Genomic DNA, 27,559 nt, shown 5'->3' on the forward strand with positions numbered 1-27,559 from the left:
GAATCCCAAGCAGGCTCCATACTGTTAGTGCAGAGCCCAACAGGGCGGCTTAAACCTATGACTCATGAGATCATGACCTGAGTTGAAACCAAGAGATGGACATTTAGCCGACTGAGCCATCCAGGTGCCTTTATAATACTTTTAACATGATTTTTTGTTTTAACCAACATTTTGGAATTAACTAACTGTAAATCAAATACTTAACATTTTGTAACTTCTACTTTACATTTGTGATTTCTCCAAAAGTCGTTACATTTATTGTTATGAAATATTTAATGCACACCAAGAAATTGCATATGAGTTTCAAAACATAGTAATAAATATATCTGTGAATCCACATCCATCTTGTGAACTCTTCTCTTTTTCATCCTCCTGTCTTTCACCTAAGGATACTACTAGCCTTAATTATGTATTTTTCATTTCCTTTTAAAAAATAGTCTTATACAGATATGTCTTATACACATATGTCTCTCTCTCTATGTCTATATATGTCTCTGTCTCTGTATGTCTCTATATATGTGTCTCCTTATGTCTCTATATATGTCTCTATATGTGTGTCTCTATGTCTCTCTATGTCTATACGTATATATATATATATATATATGTGTGTGTCTATATATATATGTGTGTGTGTCTATATACATATATATATGTATGTCTATCCCTTAATAATATTACTTATTTTTGCTTGTTTTTGAACTTTACAAAAGTGGAACAATTGTGGATATAGTCTTCTCTAACTACCCCCCCCCCCCATTTTATTGTGTTCCTAAGATTCATCAAAAATATATATAGCTTTTTGGTCATTCAATTTCACTGTGGTATTGAATTACATTATGTCATGATGTCATAATTTTATTCTGTTATCTTGTCATTGGAAATTTGAGTCCGTGGAAAGAATGGACATTTGTCTTTCCATTTTTTTTTTTTTTTTTTTTTTTTTACTAATGCAGATAGTACCACTATGAACAGTTTTCAATTGAGAATACACATGCATAGGTTTCTCTAAGGTATGGTTATAAATGGTTCTCAGATTTGGCTACATGTTGGAATTACTTGAAGAAGGTTTAAACAATACGGACACCTAAATCTCACCTTCAGAGATGGTCATTTAATTTGAAGTGTAGTCTGGGCATTGGGGTTTTTAGAAAAGTGTTTCTGTAGATTTTAATGGGCAACCAAGGTTTGGAATCACTGATGTATACCTAGGAGTAGAATTGATGAGTATACACATTTTCAGCATTGTAAACTGGTGTCAGATTATTTTCCAATATGATTATGCTAATTTGTATTCCCATCAGTGGCTTGTAATTTTTTGCATCTTCCTAAACATTATTAGCCATCTTATTTTTTGCAAATCTTTTGAGTCTCAAATTTTATCTTTTTTTTTTTTCATTTTCCTGAACAGTAATAATCATTTGCTGAAAGAGCCTATATTTTTTTCTATGATCATGTTCTTCTGGGGAAGACAAAGTACTTAATATGTTTTAAATTTTTGATGTATAGGGGCGCCTGGGTGGCTCAGTCGGTTAGGCGGCCGACTTCGGCTCAGGTCACGATCTCGCGGTCTGTGAGTTCGAGCCCCACGTCGGGCTCTGTGCTGACGGTCAGAGCCTGGAGCCTGTTTCGGATTCTGTGTCTCCCTCTCTCTGACCCTCCCCCGTTCATGCTCTGTCTCTCTCTGTCTCAAAAATAAATAAACGTTAAATTTTTGATGTATATCAGTTTTGGGTAAGCCCCTAAGTTAACTAAATATCTTCACTAATGAAAAAGAGAACAGAGGGAGGCTTGAGTACTCTCTAATCCTGGTGTGTGTTGCCACCTCCCCCAGGTTTCCTAGAACAACTGTTAATGACAAAAGTTAGTGGTAGTTTCAGGTGTCCTGGTTGTGATCTCTTTGGTTAGGTTGGCTCTCCTCTCGACCCATTTTTGTACGGCTTCATCTGGTGGGCAGTTTGCCAACTGGGAGCAGAATGTTGGAAGGGAGGTTCTCTTCAATATTTGCGCAGGTTTCTGACTGCAACCCAATGGTGGCTGTCTTTTTCTTCGAGTTAGTGCAAAATCCTAGTGAGGGGACTCAACAGATGACAACTGTAAGAGTATCTATGCTTTAAGCAAATTTTTCACATTTATGTAGTGACAGAGCTGGAATTCAGGCTCATATGAAATGATACGAGTCTTTATAATAATGTTTCTACTATTTTTTTTTCTTTTTAAGGACTGTTGAGAAGGGCAAACACAAGCATAAATTTGTCTTTGCTGCTTAAGATAATTTTATTAAAGTACTTCAGAGGATGGTTTCCCTAAAAATATATTACAATATAAATTCTTAGTGGTGGTCACTTTTTGATTTAAGCTATAGCCGTAATAGTTTAGAAGGAGATTTAGAATTACTTGAGATTTCATATTTAAAGTAACAAATAACTATAATAGGTAAAATAGTTTCTGTTTTAGTTTAAGTGAAGACAGGTTACAAAATCTAGGCCTGTCAGAAGTTGTAAGTAATGATATAGTGTTAGCAAGTGAGAGACCATTCATTGACTTTGGAATTCAGGAATAATTTCACAGATGACTGCTCTGTTTCTTTGAAAATTAACTCTTAGCTGTTAGACTTTTACAGCCCTCTGTATACTGGTCATTTTTCTTTTCATATTTACATTCTTAAAACATGCCAATTAAACTTTTAATTGAAATTTAATAACTTGAAAATAGTATAGTTATTTTAAATTTAACTTCTAAGATACAATGTCCCCAGTACTGTTGGTTTGCCAGTACCATTTTGAGGTGATGACTGTAAAGGAATTTAAGTGTCCACATTTAAACTATTTTACTTCTATAAAGGTATCCAAAGGTATTCTTGAAACATAGTGTTAAGGAGGAGAATGAAAATTTTTAACGATCGTCTGTCAAAAGAGAAAGGGTGGTTTTATATGCTTCTGTACCGTATTACTTTTTATGGCAATGCTTCATATGAATGATACTGGAGGGTAATAGATCTATAGAAAATTGGAAACAAAATAATGGAAAGTATTTGGTTTTGGAAAATTCTCTTTTCATATATTAAAATATATGTGGTTTTGAATTCTGTAATGTAATATTTCAATAACATTAGCTGTTAGGATTTATGCATATTTTCTTGAGTATGTTATATAGTTTAATTTTAGATTTAAATTTCTGCCTGAAAACAATAAAAGTATTTAGAGGACATCAAAAATTTTGCCATATAAAAATAGTATTCAAATAATATGTAAATACATGTATCTATGTAATAATACATATTTATATAACAAACATTTATATATAACATGTAAATACATGTACATGAAATTATATAGTATACATATTTTTACTTATATGGAATGTTATAGTTGTATATAACATATAATAAATACCTGGTTTATATAATTTATATAAACATGTTATTTAATTAACTCTGTATACTTCATTCAGACTGTAAACCTCAGTGAGTCCTTAAAAATCTAAACACATAAATTGTACCTCTAAACTGAGAATTTGAGGATTAAATAAAACAAGTGAGAAATTGTCATTTTTTAATTTACATCAGTTTGGTTACATATTTTAATCTTATTTAATGACTGTTTACTTATATATAGGTATATAATATATATTTTATATAATACATAAACGTAATCTATGAAGTAACATTGTAAATATTTCTCTTGTAGGAAAAACTATCCCTCATTCTCTCAGTATTCACTCTTTTCTTTGATTCCTTTTTATCCTGCCTACTGTAGGACCTTACTCCATCACGCATTCCTTTATTTCTAAAGGTTATAATCTCAGTAGGTAATTCTTCTACCCTAGTTTACAGACATGTTGTAGTTAATAATAGTTCTTCCCTATTTTTGTACAAACCAAAAAACAACCATTTTCTTTTAATACAAATATTGCTTCCAATGTTCGTGTCTTTTATGTAGGACTCTTCTTTCTCCCCATACATCATCAGTTTGCTTAGTCCTGTGAAATTTACCTCGTCTCTCATTTTTTTGTTAATATTTGAACTTGAAAATATTGACTTTGGAATATTTGACTTTGGAATAAAAAGCAATATATTTGGAATATTCCAGTAGGATTTTTATTCTGTTTTGTTATTTAAATTGATGTGTTTGTGTTTTTCAGAGCATTGAATGAGATGTGGAAATGTCAAAATCTGCTCCGACATCAAGTAAAGGATTTGCTTGACTTAATTAAGCAACCCAAAGTAAGTTAAATTTAATGAAAAGTTTTTCTTTGACAAGTTTTGTAAAACACCTATATTTTAGTTACTCTTCACCATTGCTACAGTGTGTTGAAATACCTATTTCTATATGGAACCATTCTACTCGAGAAGCTATGATCTCTAATTTAGAACACTGAAAAAAAAATTTATTTTTATTTATTTATTTATTTTTGAGAGAGTGAAATTTCATGAGCAGGGGAGGGGCAGAGGGAAAGGGGGGAGAGAGACTCTTAAGCAGGCTCCATGCCCAGTGCAAAGCCCCAGCACAATGTCTGATGTGGGGCTTGATTTCACCACTGTGAGATCATCACCTGAGCCACCCAGGTGCCCCAGAACACAGAAATTTTTAAGAAATTGATTGCGTAGAACATTTAAAATTTACATTTACTATATTTGTAAAAGATGATACCTAACAGGAAAGAGAATGTACTTCTTTGTACTCAGAATTAAAGTTCTTTTATAGTTTAAAAAAAAAAACAAAACAATAACTGTCATTGAAAACATAGAAAATAGAGTAAAACTGCACTCTATCTTGCCACACTAAAATGTTCCCATCATCTTTGAATAGTCTTGTGGTTTTAGAAAATTTTAGTATTATGCAATTTTAGTTAAGTATCTTTATATTTTTACTTAAAATATCACGGTAGTTTTAATGTACTGCTTGATTTTCATAATTATAATTGTGGTATTCACTCAGTTGATGTATTTTATTTTTTGAAATTTTACAGTGATTCTAGTTTTTTCCCCCCTGGAATATTTTTTGAGAATGTTGTATATAGGCCTGTAAAAGGTATAATTCATTGAAAAAGCAGTACGTGTGGTCATTTTAAATGACACACATAAGTGACAATATGCTGTTACATTTTATTTCCTTTCAGTCTATAGTGGAATGCCTCACCACCATCCCCCCCGCAAAAAAACTTCCACAAAACAAAACATATACTGCATGGTCATAGAACAGAGGTCAATAGAGAGGAGTTGTTTCATGTTAGGGCTAACAGTAATCTCTTTGCTTCTGGTTTATTGAACATAACATAATCTCTTTGATTATTGAATATATTGAACCTGCTAGAATTACTTTTTTCTTATTATAAATGACTTAAAACTAATGTTAGTGTGATTCTGCTATTTCAGTACTTTCTCTGCTAACTAGCAAAATTGGAAAATTCCATTTAAGTTAGTATGCTTCAGCCAGTAAACATGTGTTTCAGTTAATGTTCTAATGCGATAAGTTAGTGTATTTTAGTTAATAAGCTCTGGATAATGTTCTTCTATTTGCTGATTAGAGCTGTATTAATTTACTTCCTTTTGGTCAAAGTTGCATGGTTAACCAAAAATATGAGATGTTTTCATGTGTATGTAAATAAAATTATTCCTGATTTTAGGCATTATTGAAGTCATAATAGCCAAGTAGTATATTAAGTGTGCAGGTCATATGTTGAACAGCATGATGTATGAGACTAATAAAAAAAATAACTTTGTTCTTGACTTTCACTGTCCTTTTAAAATTTATTTAGTGGGACCTTCTTTTCCCTTGCCGGTTGATAACAAGTTGGGAGGGTCTTATAATTTCATTCTCATGTGAAATAACAAAATATAGTCTCAATTCAATTAAAATGTTTTAATGTCTTCCCACCTAGTGGAATTTTCCTTTAACTTGTCTTAAAATAATTACTGAGTTATCCAGGTTAAAGAGGAAATTCTCATTAATGTGTCGGGTTGAAGAAGAAACCAAGTGGAAGATAGTACCTCACTTTATACTGAGGATTATAGTAGACATTATAGAGTTAAGGGTAGAAAAAATTCAAAGCTATATTTAATTTTTGGGTGTTTATATTCCTCTTTTACTAGGAAGACTCTTAGTAATCAGTATGTTTTTTTTGCCTTTTTCCTTATTCAGTCTGATAAAGGTAGTTTTTATTTCTATTTAGTTCAGCAGTATAGCCCTTCTTCTCTATTTAACTAAATTTAGATTTGCTCAGTGTCACACAAAGGGACATAATTTCTAGTGTTGTACTTTTGTTGATACTCTTTCCTTTTCATGTGGATTAACTTCTTGAAAGCCCAGCAACACCTGCTTCCCCCAAATTAAACAATAGAATCTTTTGATTCTGGACAGATTTATTCAAATACTTTAAATTCCAAATATTTGGGAATTAACTCTTGAATTCTGTGTTTTGTATCTTCTCTTAGCAAGCTCCTTCTAACTAGGGATGATTTTTTTATTTTATTTTTTTGCCTTCACTCCAGTATTTTTCTGGTTCAGTATATTATACAGAGTTGCTGAATGACACCTTTAAAAAAAACAACACTAACTTGATGCATTGAATAACTAGCACCTTTAGAAACATTTTTTACACATACGTACGACTTTACAGACTGTATTACATGAAGCACAATATGGTGACACGTTGATTTACTGAAATAATGTTCATACAGCAAATAAACAGCACTCTTGGAAGAATCTTTTGTACATGTCAGTGGCGTTTTTGTAATGGTCTATATCTAGTTCTTCCCCATAAGCTCCATGACTATGCCTTATAATCCTCTGGCTTAAAAATTGTGGGAAGGCCTTAAGTCAACCGGCATTATATCCTTATCAATTTTTTGTTTGAGATAAGCTTAAAAACTTGAAAACCAGGTTATTTTATTCCTTTTCTAATCTAAGTTGCCCTGTTCTTTCACTACTAAAGAAAACAAAATCTCTCCCTGTTTCTAAAGGTTGGTACAACAGTCGTTTGTTTGTTTGTTTGTTTGGAGGCTGACCAAACAGGGTGAGGGAAGAGATGGTGACAACAGAGCACTCACTTCCACTTTCATCCACTTTGTCGAGTTTGAACCTGGTTCAAGAAGGAGCTCACCATGGTGGTGGTCCGGGTGTGGGCCTGGAACATTAGTAGGTTATTCTCTAATTTTCTGAAGGGTATGATGAAGATTATTAGGAAGTACTAATTTTGCGTTTTTTGTGTGATTTACAGACAGATGCCAGTGTCAAGGCCATATTTTCAAAAGTGATGGTTATTACAAGTAAGTTATTTCAGATATTATATGTAAAATTGAAGGTTTAATTGAAATATTTGTTTTTGGTAACTTGTTTCGTGGAGTTCCACTTTAGGCTCTGATAATACAGGAAAAGAGTCAAGTGTTTTTGATTTTTAACAGACAACTCAGCTTCAGCTTTTCTTTTTCTCTGATTCTCATTTATTTTGCTACACAGAATTTTTCTTTTTCTTTTGTGTGTTGGAATGAACAAACGCTGGAGAAAGGGTTTATTATATAAATATATTTTGGGGAATTCATTCAAATTATTGCATAACCTTGCTGTGAAAACTGAATCTTTTCCTTGGTGTTGCTTGCTTCAATGTGAATCTGTCTGAAGCTAATTTCATTCTGAGCCAAAATTTAGAGGAAAGGGTATACCTAATAACCACAGAAGAGCTTCTTTGGGGGGAAAAAAAAGTACTGATTTGCTTTTTTGCTTTCAGTGATTTCAAATAAAATGTTATTTAATTGCACTTGACAGTAAATACAAAAGGATTGTGTGGCACATCTCCTTTGTTCAGTGCAAGGATAGGGCAGTGTAGGTGTTTTTGTATGGCAGTTGCTTTTCCACCCACCTCAGAGATCACTGTGTAGCACAGCACACGGACAGACGGAAAATCAGGTAATGCTTCTGCTGAGTTTCCACTTGGTAGTAGTGAACAGATTTATCTTAGATGGATTTCTGAGATGTTCACAAATATTTCAAGCTGTGTATGGAAGTAATGCTCAGGTTCTGAAGAGAACAGTAACCTAATTAACTGAATTTTAGACTAAGCGATAGGATTTTTGGCATGAGTACGGGTTTAAGACCAAAGTATCTTTTAGTTTTGGGCAGTTAAACATAAATTAGTTTCAGTCTCTTTGGATGACCTTAAAGCAAGTGATTTTCTGGTATTGCTTTTTAATAACTATTTCCTCAGTAGTTTGGCTGTGGCGCTGTCTCTTAAAAGGAGATATCTCCTATATTTTTTCTATATTTTACCCCTGTTTTCCCAAATTCTGTTCTGAGGAATGCTGGTATCTTGAAGGTGTTAATAGTACTGTTAGAAAAAAGGGTTCCATGGTCAAGTATGTTTGTAGAATGTTGAAATACAGGTTTTTTGTTTCCTCCCTCTTTTCTCGCTCTGTCACCCCCTCCCCCGTTTCCCATTTCCCTCTTACCTCATTCTCATTCTTTTTGTTTCTTAAATGGTAGATTTTATTGTAGCCTTTAATACGATACTTACACATCATGGAGGGGCTGTAAAGTTATATTGTCCAAAATTATTTGAAGACACTACAGTAGATTTTTTTTGTATTATAGAAACATGAAAAGGTCAGATAGTCAAGTATTAATAGGGACAGTTTGTTCTTATTATCCTCATTGATCTAGCCAAGACTTGAAATGGAATTTTAAAGTTGTATATGAACTTAAAGACTGCATTCATGTTTTAAGATTTAGTTGAATTTCTACAACTTTTATTACAGTCCGTGGTTCTGTATTATAATTTCTGTTATTAGAAGTATCCTAGTCTGGTCCTCTGTAACATTTGTGAATAATTAAAAAAAAATAGACACTAGGATTAGCATTTTACTAGCTTTCATAAGTGTTTTAATACATGGATATATTAGGAGAGTAGTATAAAAATCATCTTTGATTCTATGAGGACTCATCCTTTCTCCTCCAATCATAACATCCAGCAGCAATACCTGAAACTGTTACTCAGCGTGTGTCATTGACAGGTAGCCATGTGTATATGAACCGGATGGTTTTAACAGTAACTCAGTATAGGAGAATAGTTTCTTAAAGGTGAAACTTACTGATCTCTTTCTGTGAGTTACAAGAGAACAGTATACACAACAAACTCGAGACAGTAATAAATTGTTATCTTCAGGTGGACATTTAATGCCCTTAAATATTATAAGGGGTATTTAGAGTCAGTTCAGTCTTTCCCTACCAAGAAGTTTCTTCATAGTGTTCTTGTTTCCTATTTCTAGAAAGCAGAATTTAGGGAAAATTGACTACTGAAGTTGATCCACAATTTCTAATTAAACTAAACAGAATTTGTAAATTAGGATTATTAAGGTAATAAGAATGAAGAATGTTGATCTTCTGTTATTTTGAGAAATTTCTGAAATAGCATTTTAATTGGATTTTAATTGATTGAAGGAAATTTGCCAGATCCTGGTAAGGCTCAGGATTTCATGAAGAAGTTCACACAGGTGTTGGAAGATGATGAGAAAATAAGAAAACAGCTGGAAGTACTTGTTAGTCCAACATGCTCCTGCAAGCAGGCTGAAGGCTGTGTGGTAAGGGAAGACGATTAGAAGAGCTAATGTTTCAAGAAACCCTCACATCTTTTTTTGACCCTTTTTATAAAATAATTTATATTTGTTGGGTAAAATTTAGAAAATATCACAGAAATGACAATACAGATAACTGTGACCCCCGTGTAGAGACAATTGTTGTTAATACTGTAGGATGTATCTTCCAAAATAAGATATTATCTGTACAGCTTTGTGCATTTTACTTATTTTTATTAGTTTTTTACAGCATTAATAGCAACATAGCATACCATTGAATTGAACAATCCACTTATGTTACACATTGAGATTTTTTTCCCCAGTTTTTGTTTAAAGAACACTTCAATATCTTTATAGCTAAATCATTTTACACAGCCTTGAATATTTCGTTAGGATAGATTCAGTATTGGATTCTGTCATTGTTGGAAAGAAGCAAAACTCAAAACATAATTATTTTGGTGGGATTTATAGTCCTGGTTCCTGGTCATTTGACCATTTTTTTTCTCCTTGGGCATATTAGCCATTTATGTTTTTTTGTGTATTGTATGTTTTTAATCTTTGCCTGTGGAATGACATTTATCTTTGTCCTATTGATTTGTTAATCATATATGTTAATTAAGCTGCAAATAATTATCTGTCATTTATAGTCTACCCTTCCATTTTGATTTGGATGTTCTTTATGTACCATAGTTTTATTTTTATCTAGCTAAGTCTATCAGCAGACTCTTTAAGGTTTTTGCCTTTTGTGTCCTGCTTTCAAAACCCCATTCTATTGCAAGTCAATGAAAATATTTACTGATGTAAGGATTTCTCAGTCTGTTGCCAGTGCATCTTCCGAGAGGTTTTTAATAAAGAGAAAACGATGATTCTTGTCTCCACCCCAGATTGACTAATCTCCTCAGTGAGGTCCAAGAATCTACAGTTTTAACAAGCTTCTTTGATTATATTACTCTCTGAAGTATTTATCTCCACTGACCCTTGGTTTTATTCTTTTGTACTTGTTTTATCTCTTTGGAATGTTTTTGGTATAGAGTATGAGATAGGGATCTGTCTCTTTATTCTATATGTCTGTTCAGTTATTTCAAAACAGTATATTGAATAATCCATCTTTTTCCTGTTAGTTGAAATGTTACCCCTCTCATATGCAAAATTCTTAGTTTTGTTTGCTCAATTCATGCAATTCCTGTTGATTTTCTTATTCCAATACCAGTATTGCATGATTTTAATTACTTTAGGTCCTAAACATTTTAATGTGACGTATTTATTTAAACAAATTTTTGTAATATTAAAAAAAAAATCTACCTTACAGCGTGAAATAACTAAGAAGCTGGGCAACCCCAAACAACCTACAAATCCTTTCCTGGAAATGATCAAGTTTCTCTTGGAGAGGATAGCACCTGTGCACATAGATACTGAATCTATCAGGTATTTGTATATAAAAATACTAAATTTTCGTTACTATTCATTCATTCATACTTCAGTCAGTTGCTTTTGAGTACCTGCTATACACAAGGCACTTAACTGTGTAGATTTTTTGTATATGTAAAGTGGCTATATATGAATCTATATATGTCTGTACATCTGTCTGTTCATATATATGTGTGTGTAATGTATGTGTACACACTGATCTGTACATATTTGTGTATATTTATCTTGTTATTTATTTTCATGTTAAATATTACTTCCATTTAGATGAGAAAATGTCATTTTAAGCCTAGTTTCTGTTACCAGTATACCAGGAATTACTCTTTTTAGGTAGCTTGAATAGGATGAGTAATGCAGACAACTTGTAATTATGCCCTCAGGAAAAGAAGATTGGGTGAATATGTTGTAAAGCAGTATATGATGCATTTTCACAGATATTTGAGAACGCAAAGTGTTATTTTTAAAACAATACTCACTTCCGCTTATATATCACCTGTGACATCTGGGAAAATACTTTTCTTTTTATGACTGTATTCCCTTAGGTAAAATGTTTTGTTTTGTTTTGTTTTTTTTAAACATTTTCCTAAAATGTTTCACTGGTTGAGAAAAGAAAGCACTTATAGAATGTGTGTGTGTGTGTGTGTGTGTGTGTGTGTGTGTATACACACACATACACGCATACATACATTCATTACATTCTGATTTACTGGTCATCAGTAAATGAGATATATTACAATCTACACTAAATAATACCATCCTGTACTCAGTGAACCCTTTTGGGGGATTTGTTTGTTTGTTTGTTTGGGAGGGTAGAAGGTGTAGCTTTTGGACTGTGATCCCCTGCAAAGTAGGGAGACACCACTTTGGATACCCTGTAGTCACTTTGGATTCCTCTTGCATCAGTTTTCATTTGAAGAAGGGTTTCTATGGTTTTAAAACAAAAAAATCAGACCCCTCTATATTAGTACTGAATCAGACTGAAACTCCTTATTTAAGTAAATAATCTCATGCTTTCTATACTCAAGGCAATGCTAGTTAGATACTAGCAAACCATACTTTTTGTTTTTCATTAACCCTCTGTTTGGTAATGGAATAAAGAGTTTTAGCTGAGAGATTATATTATAGTTTCATAAAATTAATGCAGACAGTGTTCAGAGGACTCAAGGATTTCTCTAAGAGAGTAGTATTTGACCTAAGAGGAAGAATGTGTAAGATTATGTTTTTATGGAGGTGGGAGAAAGAATATTCTAGGTACTGAGGTTAATATAAACCAAGCTAGCTAGATAGGAAAAAAAAAAAAAAAAAAGGATATTTAGGAAATGATTGCCATCCATTTAAACTATAGTGTGGAAAGGTATAGAAATATTATGAGATAATGCTAAAAAAGGAGTTGGGATCAGATTGTGGAAAGCATTTAAGGTATAACTTTAGAGCTTTTACTTTAGTCTGTTGAGAACAGTGGATGATTAATGATGGGTAGGAGGAAGGAAGTAGAAGGGATAGACTGTAAAGTGTTATAAATTTTGGATGCTGGTAGTGGGATGGAAAGGAAAGATTATATTTGGGGAAGGTTTTAAAAGAATGGGTCATCTTACTGGAGATGGGAATAAAGTTGAGGAGTCAGAAGTCTAAGAACTCAAGTTCCAATGAAGCACATAGTAATAACTTTGAAAAGAATTAAGGGATCTCATGTGCTTCTTACTTGGACATGACCAAAAAGTTCTTAAAAAATCAAGGAAAATTGAGCTTAATATGAAACTGTGATAATGGATTCTTTCCCTGGGCAAGAGATTGTATAGAAAGAAGTAAAAAGATATAAAGATCATGGACAGAACCTTGGAATTTTGTTTAATAGTAGAAAAATTACAGGAATGTAAGAACACCAGGTTTTTGTCGTGTTTTGAAAGATAAGTGCGAGAAAGTTTTCACAAATAATGTGTACCATGAACATTCTGACTGAGAATCAAAATAGGTCTTTGGCTTTATTGTCAATAGGTCATAGTGATACAGAAAATATATCAAAACATAAATAACAGTAACACGTAGTAGCAGTTAGTCCTAATAAAGTGCCTGGGATGATTCTAAATGTTTATCTCTTTTGCTCATTTACTTCTTAACCATATGAGACAAGAAATGTTATTTCCAATTTATAGATAAGGAACAGTGAGTTACACAGATGTTGAATAATTTCCCCACTGCTAGGAAGTGGCGAATGACATTGTAACCCAGGAAGTTTGGCTCCAGAGCCTTCTTGGTTAACCATCACACTATATATGTCTCAGATTCCACTCTTAGTCCCCACCAGTAGTCAGTGAGTGTCCAACTCACCTAACTCTTCCTGCTAGAGTGACTATTAACCTTTTTAGTCCTTGCCATTTTACAGGTGAATGATGATCTTTTTTTTTTTTTTCAACGTTTTTTTTTTTTTTTTTTTTTGGGACAGAGAGAGACAGAGCATGAACGGGGGAGGGGCAGAGAGAGAGGGAGACACAGAATCGGAAACAGGCTCCAGGCTCCGAGCCATCAGCCCAGAGCCTGACTCGGGGCTCAAACTCACGGACCGCGAGATCGTGACCTGGCTGAAGTCGGACGCTTAACCGACTGCGCCACCCAGGCGCCCCAATGATCTTCTTTTTTAAAAACAATGCGTCACTAATAAAGTTGAACATTTTTTCCCCCATATATTTCTTGGTTAATTGCTTTTTGAAATACTTTTCTATGAGAGACTTGGAGAAGTTGTCTTTTGCTTATTGGTTGTAAGAATCCTTTATAAAATAAGGCCATTAACTTAGTTCTGTTGCCTTTCAAATTTGTATAAATTATATATAATTAAATCTGTCATTTGTTTCCTTTATGATTTTTCTGCCTTTGGTATCATATTAGGTGGTTATGTTTTTTCTGTTTAAATCTTTAATTGGTCTGGAATTCATTTTAGTATAATGTGGAAATAGATATCCATCCTTTAAATGCTAGCTATATCAACTCCATTTATTGGAGGATTCTTCCCTTCCCAATTTTGATTTGCAATGTTTCCTTATTATAGCATAAATTTTTGTATGATTTGGATTCTTAATGAATTTTCAATTTGGTTCCTTTGTCTTCTGAGGTTTTAATGATACTTTTTATCTTGTTGAGAAAGTTCTTTCATCCTCCCCCCACTAAAATTAATTGGCTGTTCCCAAACCTTAATTGATTTTTCCAGTTGAGCCATAGAATGAATCTGTTGAATCTTCTTTACCAAGTTGTGTTGCCCTGATACATTTGTAGATTTAGTGAAAAATGCCATTTGTATAATATTGTGTTCCCATTTTATAAAATGACTTGTTTTGGTTTATTCAAATCCCTATATGCTCCCTTCATATAGTTTTAGAGTTTACACATAGATTCTGTGCATTTATAACTTTTTATTTTATGTATTTTGACTTGTCGTTGTGAATAGATTTTCCCCGTCTGTATTTTTTTTTTTTCAACGTTTTTTATTTATTTTTGGGACAGAGAGACAGAGCATGAAGGGGGGAGGGGCAGAGAGAGAGGGAGACACAGAATCGGAAACAGGCTCCAGGCTCCGAGCCATCAGCCCAGAGCCTGACGCGGGGCTCGAACTCAAGGACCGCGAGATCGTGACCTGGCTGAAGTCGGACGCTTAACCAACTGCGCCACCCAGGCGCCCCTCCCCGTCTGTATTTTATAGGTGGCTTTGGCTGATAGAGAAAAGCACTGTTGATTTTTTTTGTGTTTTGTTAGTGTCATGTCACTGAACTCTCAGTATTTTTTAATAGTTTTTCAGTTGATTCTCTTTGGTTTTCCAAAGAGGTTGATGCTTTTTCTCACAGATTTTTATATGACTGGCTCTTGTTCTTTGGTTCTTAGCTCAGAAATGCCTTTCCTGACTATGCTGGGTAACGAACTTCACTTCTTGTCTTTGCCTTCTTTCTAATCTTTGTTGTTCCCGATTATATTTTTTCTGTATTTGTTTACTTATTTTTGGCCTTCCTTCACTAGACTGAGAGCTTCATGCCCTTAATCATGGAAGAAAATAATGAATTTGATTTTGGATAGGTGGTATTTTTCATTCCTGTGGGATGTCTAGGTAAAAACCCTTGGGGCCCCTGAGATAGTTTTATTCGGGATAGTTGGAGCTATGAGACACAGTTAATCAATAGATCAGCCACTAAGAGGTGATAAATTTTAAGGAGACCCTGAAGGAGGACAGATAAATTTGACTCGTAGCTTGAACTTAAATTTGAGTACATAATATTTTTGTAGAAATATAGAGCTACTAAGCATTTTAAGGAACAATTGAATAGTTAAATTTTCCTGTATTTTGATACATACTATGTCTCTACCCTTAGTGTATGTTATTTGGTTTTTATAAAAGAATGCCTGAAAGTGTGAGTGATTATTTTAGATAATTGACATTGCATTATAAATGTTTATTTTAAAATAACAAACTTGTTTTTAGGGGCGCCTGGGTGGCTCAGTCGGTTAAGCATCCAACTTCGGCTCAGGTCATGGTCTCGCAGTTTGTGGGTTTAAGCCCTGCGTCGGTCTCTGTGCTGACAGCCTAGAGCCTGGAGCCTGCTTCAAATTCTGTGTCTCTTCCTCTCTCTGCCCTTCCCATGCTCATGCTCTATCTCTCACTGTCTCTCAAAAATAAATAAACGTTTAAAAAAAATAAAAAAAAAAAAAAAGCAAACTTGTTTTTAGAAGAAAATTCAAAGCATTTTGTTTCCTTTTTAATGTTTTAATTTCTAATGAAGTTTTATTATAGGTCTATTATCTAGGTATTTTTACACCTTTCAGGAACAGGCCTGTGTGTTTCTGGCTCTTAACAACAGTACTGACACATAGTAATATTTGGCAAGTGCTTTTGGCAATATTTTGGCAAGTAATATTTGAAAGTGCTTAATATTGCCATTTATCCTTTATTTCAATATACATTGTGGGACTTCTGGAGAAGTAATGAATTTTAGATAATTAGAAGACATCTGTTTATGTGTTTAGGCATAGATCTTCCATGGAAAATGCAAGAATAAAAATATAGATAGCATTAATAAACAGCAAATCAGATAACATTTGGACTTCATTTGAATGGACAGGGGAAAATACTGTTTTGAAAACAAGTGCCTCAAAATACCTATTACAGTTTTTTGGTTTTGCAGTAATGTTTGGGAAACAACTATATCAGGTTTTTATGTGTTTGGATATGGTCTATATAGAAAATATTCAGGATTATTTTTCTTAGACATTGCTACTAAAGGCCACTTGCAAATATGACCGTCTTTTTCCCTCATACTTTAGTGCTCTTATTAAGCAAGTGAACAAATCAATAGATGGAACAGCAGATGATGAAGACGAGGGGGTTCCAACTGATCAGGCCATCAGGGCAGGTCTTGAACTGCTTAAGGTAAGTGCATATGGTGAAATGAAGAGCCTAATCAGGTGACCGCCTAATATGTATAGTATACGTTTTGTGTGCTTCAGACTTGCTTCTTAAGTTTATAGAACCTGAAGTAAAATTTTCTCAATCATTTTAGGGCATGTAGAAATTCCTCATTTCCTCTAACATGTAAGCTAAATATTTTAAGGTTTAAATTGTATAATATAGCCCAGTATTATTACACTAAAATAGTGAATTATACTTAGAAGTTGTCATCAGGAAGCAAAGATGGAGCCAAATTCTTCCTAAAACTTCATTTTACTTTTTATTTTGTTAGTTAAAATAAGCTACTGCCTTGTACTTATTACAAAAATACCAGTTAATTGTTGACAACTTAGAAAGTATAAAATTATAAAGAAGAAAACTTTCATAAACCTATCATACATAAACATTTCTTTTGTTTCCCTTTTAATCTTGAAAACAATGCCCACTTTATATAGTTGAGATTAGACTGAGTGTATAGTTTTATATCTTGACTATTTTCCCTCATTAAATTACAAGCATTTTTTCAGTGGTTTTTAAGATAGTGTTTTTAAGAGTGCCAAAAAACATATCTGATTTATGGCTGTTATTTATTTGATGGATGCTTTTGGGTAAGTTCATTGCCTCCGCTTCCTTATCTGTAATGGAGATAATGATAGCACTTATCTCACAGAACACTAAATTAAACCATGTACGTAAGTTTCTTAGCACAGTGTCTGGCTCATATTAAGAAACATTATTTTTTTTGAAATGGTGATTAGTTCACTTTTGCGGTGTCATAGTATTCCCAGCTGTTTCTCTGGATATTTAGATTTTTCTAATTTTATTCTTATAATCACTGCAAAGATAAATATGTCTAAGATCTCTTGCAAATGCCTTTTTAAAAAAAAATCCTGAAATGTAAAGAGAATGATCAGTTTCAAAAATTTTTGATGTATATATTTAGTCGAATTCCTTCACAGAAAAATCATACTCCTATATAATTCCGTCAACAGTGAAGGAAGGTGCCTAACTTATCTTCACAAACATGGAATATTGTAAATTTTAAAGAGATTTGCTAATTTGATAACTAAAAATAATGTTTTAATTTGTGTAATTATTGCAGTGAGGTATAACTTCCATATGTTAATCATTAGTGTTTTCCTTATGGTGAATTCATTATTTTTTATCCTGTGTTCATTTTCTACTGACATCTCAATTTTTTGTTCTTTTTTTTTTTTAATTTTTTAATTTTTTTAATTTTTTTTAACGTTTATTTATTTTTGAGACAGAGAGAGACAGAGCATGAACGGGGGAGGGTCAGAGAGAGAGGGAGACACAGAATCTGAAACAGGCTCCAGGCTCTGAGCGGTCAGCACAGAGCCCGATGCGGGGCTCGAACTCACGGACTGTGAGATCGTGACCCGAGCCGAAGTCGGCCGCTCAACCGACTGAGCCACCCAGGCGCCCCAATTTTTTGTTCTTTTTAAACTGATGTAGTTTTTTATTTCCTTTGCTTTTTTATAAATAAAAAAATAAAATTTATTATATGTAAGTTATAAGGTCTGGTAATAAACTGAATACAGTGAAAAGTAAATAGGATGCTAACTCAAATAGAGTCTTAACAATTCTGTTGAGGGGCACCTGGGTGGCTCAGTTGGTTAAGTGTCCAGCTCTTGATTTCAGCTCAGGTCATGATCTCACAGGTTCGTGGGATCAAGCCCCGCATCAGGTTCTGCACTGCGGGCTCTGCGCTGACAGCACAGAGCCTACTTGGGATTCTGTCTCTCCCTGTCTCTCTACCCCTTCCCCGCTCACTCATGCACACACAAACACTCTCAAAATAAATGAACATTAAAAAATAAAAAATACTGTTGAATTTCCCTGAGTAGTTTTTTCCCTGATTCACATCCCCCAGATATAATTGTTCTGAATTTGAGGTCATTATTCATTCTCATACTGTCTTTATAGTTTTATCATCTCTATTTATGTATCTCTAACATCACTTATTTTGCTTGTTTCTGTATCTTACAAACACGGCATTATGCTTAATATATTTTTCTATGACTTGCTTGATTTTACTTTCCACATTTGATTCTACTTGTTTATTTTAAGCTTGAAAATCCTGTCTTGTTCAGAAAATTTTTATTCTGTTCTTTAATCTGAAATATAAACATCTGAAATTTATTTTGAAAGTGTGTATTGGAGGGAAAGATCTAATTGGATTTTCTCCCAATAGCTATGCAGTTTTATCAGGACTGTTTATTAAAAATCCCATTCATTTTCGTTCTCTGTTGCCTCTGTAGAATCTAAGTTCTTATATATGCTAGGACTATTTATTGCTTTATGTTTTCTGTTTTGTTTCTTCTATTAGTACCATGTTGATTTGATAATTGTAATGTTATGATACCTTTTACTATCTGTTTTACCCCCTTCCCTAAATAACCTTTTTTCAAAAATGTTACTAGCTAGTCTCTTTTAATCCCCTCTGTTCAGAAAAATGAGCTATTTTGGTAAATTCTCTCTTCTTGTCCCTCTTCTCTAATTCTCCTCCAAAAAAAAATCAGGGGCACCTGGGTGGCTCAGTTGGTTAAGCATCCGACTCTTGATCTTGGCTCAGGCCATGATCTCATGAGATCATGAGGACCCATGTTGGGCTCTGTGCTGACAGCACAGGGCCTGCTTGGGATCCTTTCTCTTCCTCTCTCTCCTTCTCTCTGTCTGCTTCTCCTCTGCTTGTTCTCTCTCTCTCTGTCTCTGTCTCTCAATAAATAAATAAGTCAAACATTAACCAAAATCTAAATTATTTTGAGTAGAATTATATTAACATGTAATTTAATTTTGAAAGAAAGGACTTCTGTAAATCCTGTGATCTTCCTACACAAGAACATATATTTTACATATTTGAATAACTTTTAAAGTTTACTGTGTTCTCATATACTTGTTAGCATAAATATTTTTGTATTTAATTTGATTTGAGTATTTCCAATTGTATTTTAAAGATGAAAAGAGTTTACAGACCATTTTTGTGACTCATTTTTTTAGGTACTCTCATTTACACATCCCATCTCATTTCATTCTGCTGAAACATTTGAGTCTCTCCTGGCTTGCCTGAAAATGGATGATGAAAAAGTAGCAGAGGCTGCACTCCAAATTTTTAAAAACACAGGAAGCAAAATTGAAGAGGATTTCCCACACATCAGATCGTAAGTTGAGTTTGATAAATACTCTGGAAAATAGAAAAATAATTTACTGTTTCTCGATTTATGTAGTAGTTGGAATCTTGTAAGTTTTGAGGAAATCATGTCTAAGTTATATTAAGTTGGTATTGTTCGGTTTAGATTCTCATTTCCTGAGGGGAAAGTACTGGTTGGTATTTTGGATGATTTCATGAAAATGTGGGGCAAACATGGCATTTCTTTCTCAAGCATCTATTTTGCGTAAATATTTTAATGAAAACAATTTTCTAGTAAAACATTCTCTTGACATGGCATAGAATAAACAATTCACATGAATTTAAGGTCTAGTGGGAAATTTCAAAGAAATTTCAGCAGGACTGTGCATAGGACTCTTCACTGTCCTCTGTGATTAAAGGTATTGAATTGAAAATTTTCAGAAGCACTGCTTTATTTGACGTAGGGAAGCATGGAATAATCATCCTAATAGCAGTGTACTTTTGTGTGTGTTTTCAGTATTTCTAAGAATTGGAAATTGTGCTGTTATCCTTGGGATCTCTAATGCTGGTTGATTATTCAAGATTCTGTGATCTCTCAAAACGACGAGTCTTCATTCTGTATGGACCCGTACTTCTCTGTATGCATCTCTCCTCCCGCTTCCTGGAGGGTGTATCTGATAGTTGGTCCTGATCTTGCCATAGTCATTGGTGGTTCGCTTTACATCTGCCTCATTACTTCTGGCTTAGCTGCTAGTCTAATTAGTTGTGGTTGGGGTAGCATGCTTCTTCATGTTGAAGAATTACCTGTGGCCTATTTCCTCAGAGAGAAAATGGACAAAGGTAGCTCTTAAAATCCCAGGTACACTTTTTGTTATTCTTTGTTCATGTGAACTTAATTCTAGTTCATATGGTAATTGAAACATAACCAGAATTTTATAATCCCATCCTCTTTGGCAGTAAGAGTAAGAAACTTTATTGTTTAGAATTGACTTCTTAATTTTTAAGGGGATGGAGAGCATAAATATTCCTTTGGAATGGTGCTCTGATTCTCCAATACAGATCAGAGATCAGAGTTTGGGGAAAAACACATGCACACACACGATACATATAATGCTGTGTCACTTACTGAATGCCCACTTATTGTATTATCTCATTTAAACCTTGTAACAGTTCAGTAAAGTGTAGGAATTATCCTAATCTTCCAAATGAGAAATCTGTTATTCACTTGAGGTAAATGGTTTTAGATCATATAGCTAGAATGTACAGAGGGAAGATTTGAATTTAGGCCTCTGAATGCCTATGGTACCATATCCATAATGGCACAGTTCCTCTCTTAATTAGGGTTTTGGACAAGTTTTAGTTTGATTTATTCACTAGTGGTTTTTATTTTCATTCTTGACTATCTTTCCTAGTATCTTTAATATCTTAAACATTGATGGATTTGTGGGAGAACTATAAGAGCAAGGTTGAAAGGTGGACATTTTAGAACATGCAAAGGTCATTTTAAAACATATGCTGCTTTAATATGGAACTTGAAGATTATTTGATTTATATGCTAAGTATATTTCAAATGTTTCTCATGAGGAGAATTAACTGATATTGAGTACCTGCTGTGTGCACACACTGTTCTTGATGAAGTAGCTCATAGTATAATATGTCTTCCAGGAGATAAAATATGTATGCAGATTTTATGTTTTAAATTATTAATTGGGTGAGTTGATTTTGAGGAAAAATGATAGAGCTGAGTGTTGATTCAAGGATCTTCCCTTGAATTCACCAAAATAATTTAGAGGAACCACAAGAGAAATGAATCGCAAGTAGAATTGGACAGAATTGCTCCTAGATTATTTAGACCGAATTGAATGTGAGAACATTGATGGTTGATACCCATATTCCTGAATCAGGCATATAAGGGAATGGATAGTAAGTGTTCTGTCATTGGTTAATTTAGAAGGAGGAGATTGAGGTATGGGCAGGCTTTGAGAGAAATAAGGAGAGCCTAATTTTGGCTGTCATTCGTGGTCACACCGTTTTTCTTTGGACTGACCTATTTTCCTTAGCAGGAGGAGCAAAGCTTAGAGGTGAAGTAAAGCTTAGAGGAGAATTTTGAAGCAGACGTCTTATTACCAACTTTAGAGACACATAAAAGATTGTGTGTTCAGCCACTAAACAAAAATGATGGTTGCTATGGTTTCTGTTCTGATTCCTGTCTGTCAGGAGTCTGACTTACCTCCAGAGTAGGCAGTTGTCCCCAAACTAAGAGTCCCCTTATAGCATGGAATATAGCCATATCCAGGTGGAGCTAGTTCTTGTCACTGGCAGGTTTCAGTAGACTTGGAGAGAAATTCCACGGAGATGAGAGACTTGCTGCCTTTAGTCCCTACTCCCTTCTCCATGCTCCTTACTTAGCCAGCTGATGAAGGAGTTGGGAGCTTTGATGTTAATTTTTTAAGAGTGGCATCTGATGTTCAGTCTTCAGGGAGATGCTGCCTGCCTTTTTGTTCAAATGGCAGAGCCAGAGAATTTCTGTTGCTCAAAGGTGAGTTAACAGAGTACAAATAAATTAACAAACATGAAACCGATGCACATATTTTAGTACTCAAATAAAGCTGATAATCACTGTTGGGAAGAATTGAATTTTTCTAGGAAAAAAGAAAATTTTAAGTGATTCTAAACTGCCAAAAAGTTAAGCAGCAAATGATACCTGGAAAAAGAGAGAACAAAACAAATATATAAAAAGGGAAGTGGCAGAACCAATGGTAAAGAAGACAGGAACATACTTGCATTATAAAGTATAATTCAGTATAAGCAGCAAGGAGCAGAGTAAGCAATTTTGAAAATGTAATCGGTAAGCTAGCAATGGAACTTGAGGAGATTGCATAGAATGGGGAAATGTAGGCATAGAAATGAAGGCAGTTAAATTTCTTTAATAGCAGAAAGTGAAAAGCCCTAAGTGGTTTTTGTGGTGAAGACAACAGAGTGATGGAAAATGGAAAATAATAATAATAAAAAATAATAGTAAACTTTTTCAGAATAATTGGCTACTTAAATCTGGATATCAAGAGGACTCCTGTTTTAGGAAAATATCCTGGTGGAATTTACTGAATTTTCAGGGATTACAGAAGTGATTTCACAAACATCAAGGGCAAAGAAAAGGAAGTATGTTATGTACAATGGAAAAATAAAGAGGCTCGCTTATTTCTTTCAACCACCTAAGATTTCTGAAGTTAATGATTCAACAACTAGAGAGATTTCATGGACAAAAAGAATATAACCTAAGAATTTCCTAAGTAGCCAAGTTGTGCTTAAGGACAAATGAAGGATGTTCTTTAGGATATAAAGACTCAGGAAATGTATTAATAACCCCTTTTATATTGTGAACTCTGCCTACCAAGGTATATACTCTTCCCCTTTGCATTCAGTTTTGCTTAAACTCCTAATTCTACCTTTTGTTTTTGTTGGCGTATCTGATATGTTTTTTTTCTCATCATTTTACTTTTAGTGTTTAAATTAAAAATTTTTTTTAACGTTTATTTATTATTGAGAGACAGAGAGTGAGCAAGGGAGAGGCAGAGAGAGAGGGGAACACAGAATGTGAAGCAGGCTCCAGGCTCTGAGCTGGCAGCACAGAGCCCGATGTAGGGCTCGAACTCACAAACTGCGAGATCATGACCTGAGCCGAAGTCGGACACCCAACTGACTGAGCCACCCAGGCGCCCCTCAGTGTTTAAATTTTAGATGTGCCTATATCTATGTTTTAAATATTGGAAAACCTGATTTTTTTTTTTAAGGAAAATGTAAATAAATAAAATTGGCTCAAGAAGAAGAAGAAAAAACCTAATTAGGCTATGATAATAAAAAAAATGGTGAAAAGTATCCTCTAATAAAATGTGCCAGTAAAAGTTGCATGTTAAAGAAAGTATTATTTCACATCTGTAAGAAACCAAGGATTCTAATTTTTTTAAATTGTTTAGAGCATGACAAAAAAAACCCCAAACATTCAGATTACTTGTAAAGCCAAGATAACCAGCAGGAGTGCTAAAACTAGTTAACAGATATTCCCTCAAAAGAAAACTTCAAACAGAGCTTACTAATATTGCTGCAAAAAGTTTAAAATTTTAGAAAAGAGAGTTGACTACAGTAAAACAAAAATATATTATGGTCAGATATGATTACTTTCAGGAATACAAAGAGGGTTGGTGTTGATAGGCCGAATATTCATGTTACAATTTATTATATAATTGAGTATGAGGGAAAAGGCACACAGTAGGTCACATTGATGTGACAAGGATTAGAATGCTAAAGGAGTCTATTTCTAATTAAACCTAATAAACTAGGATTAAATGCCTTCATAACATAATAAATGTGTCTCAGACCAAAAATAGGTGTCATCATATAGTAAACACCAGAAGCATTCACAGTAAAATTAGGAACAAAATGAAGAAAATACACTATCTCTGCCATGATTTAGCATTGTTTCAGAAGCATTAGCCAATATAATTACATTAAAAAATAAATTTAAGAAGTACAAGTGTTGGAAGAGATAGAGTTATTGTATTTCATGGAAAATCTGTGAATCAACTGAAAAACTACCAAAACCAAGATAGCCAATATAAGCCAAAATCCCATATAACACTAACAACCATTTTGAGAATATTATAGGAATAAAAATCAGAAGACCTAGGGGTAACACAAGAAATTTGCAACCTTATAATACTGAGTGGAGAAGTATAATATTTAACAAAAAAATTAGGAAAAGTTAGATTGCCCAGTAAATTATTGGCAAGCTGTTTTGAAAAGAAAAATCAATGTAAACTGCTTATCTTGATTTTACATATATTTGAAATGAGTTAAAGATTTATCTAAGATTTTAAATGTATAAAATGAATCAATAAAAGTACTGGTAACCAGAACAGTTTTGTAATTCCTGTTTGTTTGTTTTTTTTTTTTTTTGGTGGGTGAAGGGATACTGATGCCAGATCATAAGATGAGATACTGATGGATTATATTATTAAATATCCGTTTGTTGAAAAATATTTATAGAGACTCTACTGTGTATAAGGTACTGAAGTGTGTATAAAGTTTTGTTGATGAACAGACTCTGTCCTTATATTTTAGTGAGGAAGAATACCATTTAGACAAAAGCAGAAATCATGAAGTAAGTTAGAAATACAAATGGTATGCTTGGAAACTATTTTCAGTATGTATAACTTTGAAAAGGTTAATATCTGTAACGTATAAAGACTCTTAAAAATATAACAAACAGGTTTCATAGTAGAATACTGGCAAAGGGAATGAATAGGAAATTCACAAACAGGAAGGCCTTCTAGCCCCTCAAATCAAGAAAAGACATTTATGCCTACTAATAGTAATTGAGGCAAATACAAATAAAAACACCAGGATTAGCTAGCATTCCAGTGATGTCTCTTGATTGAATTATAAATGATTAAGCTTTTCTGGGTTGGTCATGGGTAATACATACCAACTTAAAATGTGTGCGTGTAGTCTTCCAACTCTGCAGTGTTATTTTCAGGAACTTATTTCAGAGATAATTAGAAAAGATACCTACCTAATGATAATATGGGTCAGGGTTGAGTCAGAGGAACAGAAACCACACAAGGTATTTTAAACGTACATTAATTAATACAGATGTTTGAAGGATGAAAGAGCAGGTTGTTTTGGTAACCCAAGGACTATGAACTGCTGGAAGCAGCTATGACCCCTAGGGCTGGCCGGCTGACAAGTGGTGTTGAGGACTGCCCATTGGATGGAAGAGCCCTGTCAGTATTGGCACAGCCAACCAGCTGTCACAGTAGGAGTGTCCTAGTTGTTGTTGGGGGCAGGGGGGGGGGGGGGGAGGGTGGAGCCACTGCACAAGATGCCTGAAGAAGCTATAGTGTCTCTTATTGGAAGAATCCAACAGGAAGGCAACTCTTGGAGGAATCTAGGAAATACAATTTCTGATTTATAGCACCAGGGTCTCAGGGCAGATTATAGGGTAGGCTTAAATCTTAAAGCTCAGAAACAGGGCATAAATAACTGGAATAAGGATGCTGGTGCTTTTGTTAAGACTAAAAAAGAAAAACCAAAACATCTAAATGTTCATCAGTAGGGGATAGGTTAGACTAGTTGTGGTATAATATCTATCTGCTAGAGATATATATGAGCATTAAAATTAGTGTTTAGCAGTACTTGATATAGGAAGTTCTCTACAGCATTATTGGTGAAAAAATGTTTCCAAATACTATGTAGTTTGTACCCTGGTTTACTTAAATATATGTATGTATGTATAGAGAAATTTTAGAATTGTTAACCAAATGTTAGCAGTAATTATTTCAGAGTAGTAGAATTTTGAGGGTTTTTTTTTTTTTTAGTGGTATTAATGTATTTTTCAGTTTTTGCATTTTCTGCATGTGTGTGATTATTATCGGGAGAAAAAATCCCTTGAATTGGAAAGAAGAAAATCAATTTAACAAGGGAGTGAAGCATTTCTTTTAACAGGAACTTAGAAAAAGCAATCAGAAGATAGTTGTTTCATTTACATTTCACTGACTTCTAAGACTCTGCCTAGTAGTTCAGAATTCTTGAAAGTTTTTTTTCTTTGTTTTATCTCTGTTCTGTTTATTTTTTTCTGTTTTCTGTTTAAATGAATATGCAAAACATTGGATGAACTTAAAATTTCTCATTCTGTCTTCAAAAATTCCAACCCAAATTGCTTTTTTATTTCTATGTGACATGTAATTTTCTCTTGATTACTAAGAAAAGGTATTTATGGATGTTTGTATTGGAAAGTCTGATCTATGATATGATGGGTCTTATCTGGGGAGTTTAGTTACTGAAGTTACCAGAAAGTAATAATTTTTCATTTCATAAAGAACTTCAAACCATAGACTAAAAGGATAGTTTGGTGAGACTCTGAAACATTTTACTCCTGAAATTTTCAAACATATATAGAAGTAGATAGACTATTACAATAAACTCCTATGTATCCAACAACTGGCTTATATATGAATAACTTATAGCCACTTTACTGTAATTTATAATTCTACTTTCCCTGTTCCCCTTATATCTGAAAGCAAACCCCAGACTAAATATATCATTTTATCTATACATCTAAGTATCTCTAAGAGATAAGAGCTCTTAAAAATAAACATAATACCTTTCTCACAAACATAGGTAACATTAGTTGCTTAATGTTAATATCCAGTTAATTTTCTCAAAAATAATAAATTTTTTTTAAAATCAGGATCCATAATGCTATTTGTAGATGCATTTATTAAAGTGTCTCATTTCTTTCTTTGTGTTTGATAAACCAGGTTTCTCTTGCAGAGTTTCACATAGACTGATTTTTGCTAATTGTATGCCTTTGGCATATTTTAATGGGTTTCTTATATTGTTTGTAAGGTTATAGTTAAATCCAGAGGCCTGATTGGATTCCAGTCAACTTTTTTGTTGTCAGAGGACCACCTTATAGATGGTGGTGTGCCCCTCTGTCGGTTGTTGCTTAGTGATCAGAGGTGATGTTCTGTCATTCCTTCTTCAGTTACTAGCTGAATACTTTCATAAAGAGGAACTTCTCATCTATTCTCTGGTTCCCCAGTGTTAGATCTGTTCAGGAAAGGCAGGTTAAATACTTCGTTTTTTTTAAGTTATTGAACGGTGTTCAAAATAGTGATTTTACTAGCCTCCTTCAAATGTGACGAATTAACTGTTGTTGTCTTTTTAAAATAACCATTATAAACCCATGAATTTACACCACCTGAAATCAGTCATTTCTCTAAAGAGTCCTGGTTCTTTTTAATGGGAATGTTATTAAGATGATCATAATGTGAGTCTTGTGGGTACTAATGCCTAGTGTGTGGGTCATTTTTTAAGACAATTCAGCGGACATAGCAAAAAAAAAAAAAAGTTTTTCTGGAAGATAAAATGCATTGTGTGTTTATATTGATTATTCCAGTTCTAACTCAGGGCTACAGTGTTTTTACAGAATCTC

General features: G+C 33.7%; 1 protein-coding gene across 1 annotated transcript in view; it reads left to right on the plus strand.

Annotated features, from left to right (window-relative positions):
• The window catches only part of PDS5B (PDS5 cohesin associated factor B), a 191,722-nt gene that overhangs the window by 108,831 nt on the left and 55,332 nt on the right, over nt 1-27,559 (plus strand). Inside the window, 6 exon segments of the mRNA XM_049646779.1 lie at nt 4,141-4,222; nt 7,219-7,267; nt 9,432-9,571; nt 10,875-10,990; nt 16,292-16,397; nt 19,437-19,597. Coding sequence (XP_049502736.1) covers nt 4,141-4,222; nt 7,219-7,267; nt 9,432-9,571; nt 10,875-10,990; nt 16,292-16,397; nt 19,437-19,597 — 654 coding nt within the window.

The sequence above is a fragment of the Panthera uncia genome (genome assembly GCF_023721935.1).
Source record: "Panthera uncia isolate 11264 chromosome A1 unlocalized genomic scaffold, Puncia_PCG_1.0 HiC_scaffold_16, whole genome shotgun sequence".
NCBI lineage: Eukaryota > Metazoa > Chordata > Mammalia > Carnivora > Felidae > Panthera > Panthera uncia.